The 13049-nt window shown below is 40.8% G+C and overlaps 1 protein-coding gene and 1 pseudogene across 1 annotated transcript in view; one reads left to right on the forward strand and one right to left on the reverse strand.

Annotated features, from left to right (window-relative positions):
• LOC147701933 (myosin-3) overlaps positions 1 to 13049 on the reverse strand; it is an 89750-nt gene that overhangs the window by 21118 nt on the left and 55583 nt on the right. Inside the window, exons 24-28 of the mRNA XM_086930559.1 lie at positions 12124 to 12300; positions 11888 to 12033; positions 11710 to 11800; positions 7360 to 7749; positions 7136 to 7262 (exon numbers count right to left, since the gene is read on the reverse strand). Of these exons, the coding sequence (XP_086786685.1) occupies positions 7136 to 7262; positions 7360 to 7749; positions 11710 to 11800; positions 11888 to 12033; positions 12124 to 12300 (931 nt within the window). The remainder of the gene's footprint in view (positions 1 to 7135; positions 7263 to 7359; positions 7750 to 11709; positions 11801 to 11887; positions 12034 to 12123; positions 12301 to 13049) is intronic.
• LOC147701934 (uncharacterized) lies at positions 5204 to 6676 on the forward strand (annotated as a pseudogene).

A 13049-nucleotide genomic window follows, 5' to 3' on the forward strand; every position in this document is an offset into this window, starting at 1 on the left:
TAGTATACAAAAACAAGTAAACAGTGCATACAGTTGGCCTCGTGGGTTCATCTTTTAGCTCTTTCTGGAGGTTAAGCTGATGTAATCTGTCGGTTCAAATGGGGACAATTTAGGGGCAAGAGTTTGGTCCACGTTTGGTAATGAAACTGGAACAGGGAGGGAGCCACCACTACTGTTGAGGTTGTTGAACTCAAGCAGTAATAAGGACCAATTCTGTAGGTACAGAATCTTTACATCGTGTGCCTGATAAATAATTGTTAATACGATTAGCTTTCAGTCTCTAGTTTAACTGGACCTTAATGAGGCGCTGGAGTCTGGAGGAGAGAAAATACCAAAGTTCGTGGCGACGCGCAGCCTTCTAAAATATGTATTCAAATCAAAAGAACAAAATTATATTCCAAATAGCCTCAATAGGAACAAGCCATGCTAGAAAGACTTCCGGGTTCTCCTCTTCTTTGCTCTGTGGTCTAAGATTGGCTTAGTCTAGAAACATGTTGCACATTTTAAAATCTTGTACATGATGTTAAATCCATTTCTGTAACAATATTGACTGAAATCTAACCAAAATAAAAGTATTGGTGCACGAGAGGACCACTAGATTATGTGCCATCCCACCAAGAGAGCTGTTTTCTATTTTCAACACGTATTCAACAGAAAAAACAAACCCCTGCTGAAGAACGCATTTTTATTTTGCTTTGCAATGGAATGTTAACATAGTTCTTTTATTCCTTTCATTTCATCAGCACATCCCACGTAGTTTAAGCACTGATCAGAAAATTAATTATTATCTAGAAAATGATTTAGCCAATTATGTAAATTCGGATTTCTCAATTAAGTTTAATTATTTTCTGAATCCGCGTTTGAGAAACGTTTCCCACAATTAGACTTCCAACAGGAAAATGTAACATCATCCGACCAAATCTTAAAGTCTGAATTTCGACTGAAAGCTAGAAGAATATAAATGAAACCGAAGTACAAAATGACACTAATTTCAACTTAATGTTCCCTTTGTGTGAACTTTTCCACTGACTAACTTATTTGTGATTTCTGCATGCCTATTGTCCTATTTGTTCGTAGTATTTTACTTTTAGGATTTCCTATTATTACACGAGTACATAAACTGTATTGCAACGGACGAAAAAGTCTTGCATTAAGAGATAACACCACTTAGTGGTTTCTCAATGTAATTCATGATTAGTACATAAAATTCAATGTAAAATTATTAATAGCAGTATCTGTTTAACACTTTGGGGCAGATTTATGAGTTCTGGCGCATCTCTGCAAATCAGCAGGGATGCGCCAGAACTGATGCGTCACGCAATTCCCTCCTTGCGGCACCACAGATGCGCCGCATTTACAATGCAGCGCACCATGGTGCAAGGAAGGGCAGATGCGTGACGCATCTTGTGGTGTATGGGTGGCGCATTGCTGGAGTAGCGTCGCAAGTGCGACGCAACTCCTGCAATGCACAGAGGCCACCCATACATAACGTGGTGCGTCACTCCTTACGCCTGCTTCAAGCAGGCGTAAGGATTTGATGCAGAAGCCTCGTAAAACTGACTCAGTGGCACTGTGTACAGTGTAATATAAAAAAGGCAAAAGCATGGAACAAAATCTGCTCCTGCACGTGGCTCTGAATATGATCAGACCCACATTTAGAAAGAGGCCGGGCAACTTAGCGTACCACCTGAAGTTGCTCTGCTGTGTTGCGGGCAATTTAGCGTACCACCTAAAGTTGCTCTGCTGTGTTACGTGACAAGGACAGAGCATGAATGCGCCATATCTCCAGAAATAGGGCTCTGTCATCCCCTCTCCCTAGCACAATCAGGCAGTCGTGTGCCACGCACACCATTGCACCATAGTGCAAGGTTGTCTGCGAGAGTCTAGTGTAGTTTTTATACTGGAGGGGTACCCTTCCAATCAAAAATACAATGCTTACACTAACTTTAAACCTTTTCTTACTTAGTATGTGTGCTGTGCAGTGCAGCACAAAAGCAAAGTCAGAAAAGAAAGAAATAAAAATGCTTTTCTTTTTAACACCTCCTTTGAATTGGTATTAATTTTTGGCATGGAACCTTGACTACTATAGTTAGTAGATAGTGTTTTGCATCAAGAAGCATGGGTGGTGTCATGAAAATGCCCATGTACCACCCAGGTAATGCCCTTCTGGTGCATAGTAACGCAAAGCAGCACTTTGCGCTTTTTTGCGTTGCTTTTTGGGGAACAGAAAGTGGGACAGAGAGAATGATTAACAGGCGATACATAAGGGAGAAAGAGACAGAGAGAAAGAGAGGGAATAATAGAGAAAGAGAATGGACTTTCTGACTCATGCATTTGGAATAATCAATGTTGCAAACAGGCATTGGAAAAATTGTATAATTTGCTCAATGTATATCTATTTTTCTTCATCAATGGGTAAAAAAAAATCTAATTGTAGATCTACGTACATAGAGGATAGAGAAGATTAAATATCAATGTTCATCCTACCCTGAACTTTTCACCCTTCACATAGTGTTTTTCCACAACATTTGTAACCCCATGCATACATAGTATTAGCAATGCGTAGCACACTCCAATAGGGTAAACTGTATGTGAAATCTACATGGGTAATCTTGTACATCCCAAAGCATATATTTTAATAATGTGCCTAGTGAAATGGTGCGGCAATGGCTAGCTAAAGAGCTTCTAAACTATAGCCATGTATAGGTCTAATAACATATGCCTGAGCTTGCCACTGTTGTTACCCTTAAGACCCAACTCCTGTGTGCTTAAGTGTTCTAGTTGTAAAGAGCAGTGTTATTGTCCTTGGATATTCAACGCATGCATGCCACTACCCAGTACTTATAATGCTGAAAAGGAACAACTGATCCTTAATTCTCTTAATTATTTTTCAGATTTTTGCAGAATGAGGGCCCAAGGTAGGGACAGTGGCAAGAGGTACATAAACATGTCAATATTGTTTTCTTTCTGTATATTATCTTACTTAGCCGCAAGTAAAGAAAAACAAATGGACTAGTTTGGGTGATCCACCCAAGTGGACCAGTTGCATGTTCAATGAACCATGAACATGTCTCTAAGTTTTAAGGGAGAAAGACAATATGGATGCCAATTCAACAAAATACCGGAACTGATATCACCCGTATGTTCACACCCAATGACACAGCAGCATTCACCGCTGGCCCCACACTTCCCAACAACATCTTACTTGCTGCTTAGTGTTAGAACAAGGGAAACTAAGAAAAGGAAAGAGGTCTTTTTGAGCTTCGTTTATTTTCTATTGGCTCCTCGGATCAGGGTATGAAGGACAGTGTCAGGGGCACCTTGGAAAGCTACTGGAAGCATCTAAGCCCCTAATTGGCGTCCATGATAGGAAGGTGCAGCAGAAACAGACACCCCTATCTTCTGCAGTTTGTCTCCCTGATTCAAGTGGTTTAATGGGGCTGCACAATAACTCTGAAAGTATAATACATTTCCTCAAGATTTCATGATCTCAGAGCATGGGCTCTCCACTCATTAACTATAATGTTATAAAAAGCCTGCTGGGACCAAACTGTATTCCCAATAAAGCTTTGTTAAAATTCACATGCCTGGTTCATCTTTACAAATTTGGCGACGAGGACGGGGATACGACACACTGAAGAATCCACGACGTGAGAATTAACCAAATTAAAGAGGAAGGCGGCACTAGACATCGGAAGAAGGGTATGGACGCACAAGAATAATTTATGATTAAGGATTAAGCGCTGTCAACGGATTTTGAGAAAAAGATTGAACTTTGAAGTGTTTTCAAGTAACGGAGGAAGACTCGAAGCACAATAAGTTGACATCTGCACAATTGAGTTGAGGTGAGCCGGGAATGCTGGTGGAGGTAGAGTGATCGGTGTGGGAATACAGTTTGGTCCCTGCAACCGTGTAAAAAACCGAAATTGAGAAGACGCGGTAGCTTGTGAGGAAGAAACTCGCCTCAGCTCTCCAGCACCTATTCCAGAGTAACGTGATGACGTAATTGACGTCTGGGGGCCATATTGAGTGAGGAAGTCTCCGAGTCAGTCACGTTAATGAGGAAGTTAATTGAGCTAAGTGAGATTTATAAGAAACTGACGTCTGGGGGCGATATTGAGTGAAGGAGTCTCCTAGTCAATTTCAGTAGTGAGGAAAATTATAACTTTGATTTCATTGCTAAGGAAGCATTTTTCATCACCGCGCAGTTCTTTATTAACTTAAATTTTAAAAAAAAGACACATGTGTGGAAATAAACAGAAGAAAAGAAAGAAGTACCTGTGTGGTATAAATTATTGGTGCCAGAGTGTTGAAGAAACATATAGAATATTAAGTAGCTTAGCATTTATTGGGAAAGTTCAAAGGAAACAAAAAAAAAAGAAAGATACAACGTGAGAAATAGGAAATTAGGAGACTATATCAAGAGAAACTCTTTTTATATCAGAATGGCAACGGGCAATATATACAATCTACCACCCCCACAATCATTCCTAAAAGGAAAAGAGGAACCTGAAATAAAATGGGAGGAATGGAAAGAATTCTTCAATAATTACATAACGACTTTTGACAAACCAGATGAGGTTCTACCAGCTGAGCAAAAGAAAAAGATACTACTACACTGTTTAGGGGCAGGTGGCCTGAAGGTGTACAACAACATCACAAAAAAAACTCTGTGCAGCAGTTAACAGATGTACATTTTATAGGCGTAAACAAGGGATGGAAGAAAGTATAGTAGACTATGTATCCGCTTTAAAAATTTGACACTTACATGCAAATTCGGAAACATGCATGATGACTTGATAAGAGACCAAATTGTCATGTGCGCGGCTAATCCCGACATACAAGACATATTATGGGCAAAAGGAGAGAAACCACTAAAGGAAGTTATTGAAATTGTAAAGAGGAAAGAATTAACGGGTCGTTGTGCCAAAGCAGTTATAAAAGAGGAAGAGAATAAAAAGGAGGAAACAGGAATAGTAGCTAAATTAAGCGGAAGAAGGAAGAAGCAATCACTATGGAAAAACGAAAAGGAGGAAGATAATAATACGAAACTAGGAAGTACAAGGATCTAAGATGCTTCAGATGTGGGAGCAAAAAACACTTGGCAGATAACTGGGAATGTCCTGTAAGGAACAGTAAATGTACCCAATGTGGACTGATAGGTCATTCTCAGAAGGTGTGCTACAGGAGAGTTAAGGGGAAAATGAGTTATGTAGAAGTGAGCGAGGAGGAAGAATCAGAATCTTCAGATGAGTCTGAATATAATCTATGTGTACTCATCATAACAGATGAAGATAACAATGACGAGGATGAAGAGGTTGTAAAAAAACCTGTGTGTGTCATCACCATAGGTGGGGTGGACATTGACATGGTCGCTGATTCTGGGTCAGGTTTCACAATGGTCAGCAAGAAGGTGTGGAAAAGCAAATTGGCAAGAGAACTAGGAGAAGAGTTAATGGAAGCAAACGCAACCCCAAGAACATACACAGGTGAAATCATTGACCTGGTTGGATGCAGAGAAATGGAATTGAGTTTCCAAGGAGGAAGTACCTGGAGTACAGTGTACATTTCGAAAAAAGGCCTTTCGGTACTGGGATGGAAAGAACAAAGTAAATTAGAAATTACCCTAAATCCCAACAATTCCCAACAAATGAGTTGGGTGGAAAAGAATGAAAGGAAAAAGTATAATCATTCCAGGATGTTGAGCAAAAAGACTTCACAGGTTAAAGACAATGATGCGTGGGAAAAAACAGCAAGTAGAGCTGCAAGAACAAGTGAAGCAACTATGGAAAATAACGAAGGAAAACACGAAAACAAAATATGTGAGATCAGGAAAGGTAAGGGTGTAAAAGTGGAAGAGTGTGTACTGGTTGAAAAGGGACAATGTATACCAACACTATGCATGGGGGAAGAAGAGGTTGTGTGTCAAGATGAACTAGAGTGCAACAACAAAATGGATTATTATGACTGGCTGTATTTGGAGGAGTCAGAGAATGAGAGTGAAGAGACACAAGAACACATGCTACGCCTAACCCCTAAGGTTGATATCAGGATGAGCGTAACGCACAAAAAGTCCAGGAGAGGATACGTGTACAACGGTACAGAGGACTCGGGCGACTCTTCTTGCTCAATTCAAAATACCATGCTGAGGAAAGGAAATGTCCTTGAGGTAGTTCGCATGAATGAGATGGATCTTATGGACAGTAACATCACCGGAGGTCCCAGTACTGAGTGCAGCAAGAGGACAGACGTAGACGTTTGGAAAGCAACCCGTCCCAAGAAGTATCCTAAGGAAGAGGATTATTTAGCGTGTATCACAGACCAGTGCGAAGAAAAATGTGCTGGTAAAAGAAGAAGTCTCGTGAACAACAACTTGATGGACTACTATGAATGGTTGTACAATGAAGAGTCACAGAACGGAAGTGAAAAAGCACAAATACATCCACAGCGTCCACACCCAGAAGTGGATTTGGGAACTAAACAAATGCAAGTAGAGTCAGTGGAGAAGCACGAGTACAAGAAATCCTAGGACTCTGCTGACACCTTTGGCGAAGTAGAATCGTCCACGTTGAAGGAAGGTCAGGACTTTGTAGAAGTCATCCCGGATGGTATGGACCCTATCTACAAGGACTACACCTGTGATTCTTGGAACAGTGAACAACAAGAAATCCAATGAGAGACCTAACATGAATGACTACGACAAGGAAGATTCAGGTCGCCCATTGTCATGACACGTGGCGGTCAAGTCCATGAAGAACAAGGACTCTTTGTTTTACTTCGGTTCATGTTTTTCTTCTCTCTATGGGAAGGAGATGTGTTACGTTGACAGTCTCGCTTATCGCGCTTTGTCCCCTGCATGCCCCCGTCCCTGCCGCGCGACCTCCCACATTTACATATGTTACGTCAGTGGCTCTGCCAGTGACAGTTGACACTGTTGACAGTGAGGTGAGTTGTAGATCCATATGGTGAGCCTTTGACCAGAGCGCTGCTCTTCCTACCAGTGTGTCGCTTTACTCCGAATAAAGCTTTGTTAAAATTCACATGCTTGGTTCATCTTTACACCTGCAGAGACTGTACATCAAGCCTTGACATTTCAAAGGGTTTTATTTCATCCATTGATATAAAACATTGTTACCTGATTCGGTCTGCAGGCGCGCCTTCTGAGCTGCCAGGTCCGTTATCCCGCGCTGGTTCTCTTCGCTTTTGGACTTCACCTCACTCAGCTGGTCCTCAAGGGTGCGACACATTTTTTCCAGATTAGCCTGAAAGCAAACCAGGTTACATGGTCATTATTTATCCTACTAACACCCCTGTAATATTTTAGCCAATATGCATCTTGCAGAAATCTGTGTACCATACCTTTACTTTCGAAATATTTTCCATGTTACTGGTGAGGTCATCAATCTCCATCCGAAATTCGCTCTTCTCTTTTTCTAGTTTCTGCTTGACGCGCTGCAGGCTGTCGATCTGCTCCGAAAACTCTGTGGCGCTGTCCGCGTGCTTCTTGCGGAGGGCGGCCATCGTTGCCTCGTGCTGCAGCGTTGCCTCTTCCAAATCCCGTCGCATCTTCTGGAACTCAGCCTCCCGCTTCTTGTTCAGCTCAATTTGGACGGAGGTGGCGCCACCAGCCTCTTCGAGGCGCTCGCTGATCTCCTCGAGCTCACGTGCGTAGTCTGACCGCTGCTTCTCGGCCTTGGCGCGCGTCGCCCTCTCGGCTTCCATTTCTTCCTCAAGCTCTTCCACCCGCGCCTATCGGAAGTGAAATTACCATTTGTCAGAGAGAAAGAAAGGCTACATTGTTGAGATTTTGATGTAATATATAAACTGAGAATAAACTGAATATCCAGTTCATAGTGGAAAGGAAATCGGCTTCAAATATGTTCAACATTTTATTTCTTTGCAAAATGCAAGCACTTTTAAAGTTTTTCAGAAACAGGTATGGAAAGTGTTGCCATTAAAAGTCAACGGAGCCAACTAACAGGGAATAATGTTCACTTGATTAATCTAGTATCTTCCAGTGTATTCCTTTATCTATTTAATTTCACTTTCTACAAAGCGGGCTACAAAAGAGTGCAATCGGTACAGTGGTTGCCTTAGACAACAGTGGACAGGCTCAGAGGTGTTAGCTTCCCAAACTGCAAGAGTAAGCATGGTGGAACCGGGGCTATATAATCAGAGGAGAAACACTGAGGGTAGACCCAATGATCTGTAGAATTGAGATTAGTTTGGACGTGTTCAGTTTGCACCTCCTTGAAGCCAGCTGATGATGTACAGTCAGAAGATAAAGACTCGGTGGACCATAAGTAAGTAAAATATTTGAACCCTATCCAAAGATTTGGCTGGTCTTAGCCTTCTGGTAAACTGAATGCATATGATTCATACACATCCTTTTAGAGTGTTAGTTTCAGTGCAGATAATCCATCGTGAGCATTTGACTGCACAGATGATTGGGCTTGTTATGAGGTAGCCAACCCAACAATTCATGGTGCACGCCACTTGCAGCTTTCAGCTCTTTCTCTGCCCTTTTGATACAGAGCCTCATTGAACATTGGTAAAGATGTTCACATGGACTCTGAATTGCTCAACTCTAACTAATGCTCTACTAGGAGCTTTCAACTATTGCTCAACTGTATTGAAACTAACCATCAATAAGCAATGATAGACAATTTCAACAGAAAATGTTATGCTATGTTATGTTATGTTATGTCATGTTATGTTATGTTATATTACCAGGGTATTTGTAGAGTTCTCAGCTACTCGGAAGAGTGTCCCGGCGCTAGGGGGGGTGACAAAGCTCACTAAGTAGGACTACACGGAGGCTATTGCCGGAACAACCACGTTTTTAGGGACTTCCTGAAAGAGAGAAGATCGTGCATCTGTCATAGAGTTGGTGGCATACAGTTCTAGAATTTGGCAACTTGCACCTGGAAAGATCGACCTCCTATTTGAGAGCAGAGGAACATAGGGGTGCGTGCTAGCGACAACGACGAGGAGCTTAGGGTGCGCCGAGGATGGTAGAACTGGACTCTTTTTCTAAGATAATGGGCTCCAGTGTCATGTAGAGCCTTAAAGGCCAGGGCAACTGCTTTAAAGTGGATCCTCTTGCGGATCGGGAGCCAGTGAAGAGATTTTAGGTGAGGAGACATCTGTGTCCTCGGTCCGAGTAAGAGTATCGCCGTGGCTGCAGCGTTTTAGACCACCTGTAAGTGGGTAAGTAAGTATTCCGGTAGTCCTGGGTACAAGATGTTAACATAGTCCAACCTAGATCCGATCTGGGCTTGGACCACTGTTTTCCTGTGGGGAACAGGAAGGAGGGGTAAAAACTGTTTTAACCATTTTCAGGAGGCCAGATTCCTCAATGTTACACACCTTCCACCAAGACCCTAACCTGAAGAGCTTGTTTTCTGCTCAATGTGTGCTTTAATCAATGTAATGTTTGTAGAAAATAAGTCAGAGTTCAACTACATTTCCACCACAAAAAATTGAGTTATGTCATTTAAATATTCCCTAACCCCACTTGTACTGAGGATTAGTTAAGCGTTAGATTAATAAATGTATTCATTTATGACAATGATTAAGTAGTTAATGACTGTTCATTTAAATTGTTTGTTCAGTTTAAAAAGTCTTGATACCTAAAAAATCCAAAATATTGGCTATCAATTGTGTATAACTCATTTTCGCATAATGATTTCAATGTGACAATCCTACTGTAGATAAATATTATTATCTTATCATATTTCGTATTCCATGTGGCACACCATCATAAACCCTATAAAACTCTAAAATTCCTTTCAACCTATATAAGCACTGCTACCAAAAAGCCTGCTATGTGTCACTCAAGAGGGTTGACAGTTTACCTCCTATCCCCTCCTGGTACCAGGCCTCTCTGTACCAAGCACTAGGTGCTTCTAGCTCCTAAATCACAGTAACAAGTGTGGTGACTGGCTAAGTCTTCCATCTTTAGGAGCAGCTATGCATTCCTGAGAGCAAACACTCCTGTGACCATGGCCTTTCTGCAGTGGGGACTTCCTGTGTTCAAGAACATCCTATTAATAAGGACTTTGGGTGTGGAGAGTTCCTGTGACTTCATAAATTGTTTACCGGGAACTGAAAGAAAGTTTTACCATATACTTTATTTACAAGTCATTGCAACTTTTTAGAGGCCTTGCTTGCTACCAGGCTTCTAACAGAACACAATGCACCCTAATCATAGACTATGCAGTTAAGTTATCAATTTATGTTAGTTAATTACTCCTTGAGTATGTAATTGGCATTATACTTTAGTGCTTTGCTCATGTTTTGTGATTGGTCAAAAGACTGCATTCTCTAAATACAATGGTGTAAATATAACAAGAGGGTACTGCTGTATTGCAGTGTTGAGACTTCAGATGCTAGGTTGGAGTCTCTGAAAGGTAAGCAGGGTAGGTTTAATCAAAAACCTGTGAGTGGCTCAGGGCTAGCCTGTCAGGTCGTTCAGAGGCATTGATATTTCAGCAAATGTCCGGCCTTCATAAAGGCTAGTGAGCCTTTTGCGTCCTAAACAAACGTTATACTATTGACTTGGCACTCTATCACCACTCAATGCAGGATATTGTTAACTTTGCCCATTGTTATTAGTTAACTTAAGTAAGCTTCTGTTGTTCCCCACAAAGCAAATATTGAGACAAGCAATGCCAGTGTGTTAGGTCCTTTTACGTCCCCTCAAATCTATTTCCATATCAGCATTAGGAGAGTCCTTCTACTTCTTTAATGTGAATAATTTACCTTATACTGTCTCTCCATGACAAGTGGCTTCACATGTAGCTAAATTTGTAAATCGTGTGCCGTACTTCATGTAGAAATGTAAAGAAAAGAAGATACTCTTGTTCATCCATAGGGGAATGTTTTCCGTAAGGTCGCAGTACCAGAACGCAGCTCTCTTTTCTTTCTGGAAGTGTATTGTTCACTCTTTCAGGTGAAAGGTAGCAAACATGTTTTTAGCTCTTTATCCAGAATGGAAGCATGTCAAAGACAGCCTACCCAATCTTTGCTGGTCAGCTTCTAGTCCCTACTATCAGTCACTTTGTTCTAGCTTGCTCATCCCCTCTATTCCCCCCGCCCCCCCCCCCCTTCACCATCACCTCCCCAATGCAATACTAGCATGTAAAGGAAAATGACAAGATTACATTTACAATTTTCAGCATGATTTTGGAAGAGGTCTTGCAAGGAGTGCTGCCCACTATGCCAGGGTAATGGTATACCTGCACAGCAGATATACGCATTGGGTGAGACAATTCTACAACAAAGGCAAGATGATCTGTGCCCGAACAGGGCAAGACCAACAGTTGTGGCAATGTTCTATTCAACTTCTTTCATAGATTTGGTATGAAAAATATACTCTCCTTTCAAACTACAGGCATATGTTAGACCAAACCCCAGTGCAATAAGAACAACTTTAGTACTTTAAAAAAAGTAATACAGGATGCACTAGTACACCCAGAAATACTCGAATTTTGTTTCAATGTCACATTACTATGCATCTGAGGTGAACGTTTTTGGTACTAAACATACTTCTCTTATTATTCGAATTATCATTATCATTTAGAATTTCAAGGCATTGCTTCTGCATAGTATTGAAAAGTAAGTGCTTTGATCAGAAAATTACCCATCATAAGGAAAATTAAGATAAAGTACGTAAAGTGGCTGGAGTGAACAAACCAAGACACTAACCTGTAGTTCTTTGATTTTCTTCTGTAGTTGGTTATCCAGTGTTTGCTCATCCTCAATTTTGCTAAGCAGCTGGCTTATCTCGAAGTCCTTTCTGCAAGACGATTTAGAGACATCTTGAGTTAGGATAATACGATTATTATAAACATATTGAAACCAACCAGACTGGTATTTTGTTTACTTCTTTAGTCTTTCATCCTGCTGCTGCTTGTCATTTTCTAAATCCATAATGGTGTCTTGGGCAAGCTTCAAATCCCCTTCCAGTTTTCTCTTTGACCTTTCATGGTCCATGCGAAGTTTCTTTTCCTGTTCCAGGGAACCTTCCAGCTGCGGAAAAACAATAGATTTAGATCAATGTTGCTCCTGGTGTAACTGTACTTTCCATGATTGCAATATTCCCAATAAAGAAATGCTTACATCGTCTACTTGCTGTTCCAATTTTGATTTGATTTTGGTCAAAGAATTGACTTTGTCTTCTTCTGCCTGCAGGTCGTCCAAGGCCTGTTGGTGGGCCTCTTGAAGAGCTTTCTTTTCTTTTGTTAATTTTACAATGGTCTCATCTAGACCCGCCATTTCCTCAGTGAGATTTTTCACCTGTGACAATAATTATAATCAATATTTGTAAGCTACACTCTTGTACATATTTTCTTAGATTCTTTAGTTGATATTGCTATCTTGCTCATGCATTGAACTCAGTTTGGAGGGTGATGGCCCTTATTGTGGCTATAGGCTACAGAAGTTAACTCTACACAGTAAGCACTATTAAATTCAAAGAATGGTTACCTGAGATTCCAGGAAAGGGCCTATCTTGGTCTTGAGAAGGTCCAATATTCTTCATATTAACAAAATCTAAACCTTTTGTCTAAATTAAATTCACAAAGATTTCCTCCAGAACCATGGTCCACTCTACCTCCTCCAAATACTCTGCCACCCTCCATGACTCCTCTCTTTCATGTTTTTACTCTCCTATCATTGTCTTCTCTATAAACTATTTTTTCTTTACTCGTGTTCTAATTGTCATTCCTTACTACTATACACTGCACACTTACAGCTGTATTCTGCCAGAATTTTGGAATGCTGCCAAAATAATTGGCAGTGACATAATGCTCAAAATCAAGTGTAAGCTCAGATGTCACACAACAGGATGTGAAACACACATATTATAATGAGATGCAGTTGATGCTTAAGCTTTTGGTGACAATTTTCAAACCGCAAGTTAATTTACAATGAATTAAGAATTTCAAAATATAAAAACCTAGGAATGAGATGTACATGAATGATCAATTAACCTCTTTGTTCATCTATTGATTGTATTGCTGAAAGTCAGGGACATCCCATATGTG

Source organism: Lissotriton vulgaris, chromosome 7 (assembly GCF_964263255.1).
Source record: "Lissotriton vulgaris chromosome 7, aLisVul1.2, whole genome shotgun sequence".
Taxonomy (NCBI): domain Eukaryota; kingdom Metazoa; phylum Chordata; class Amphibia; order Caudata; family Salamandridae; genus Lissotriton; species Lissotriton vulgaris.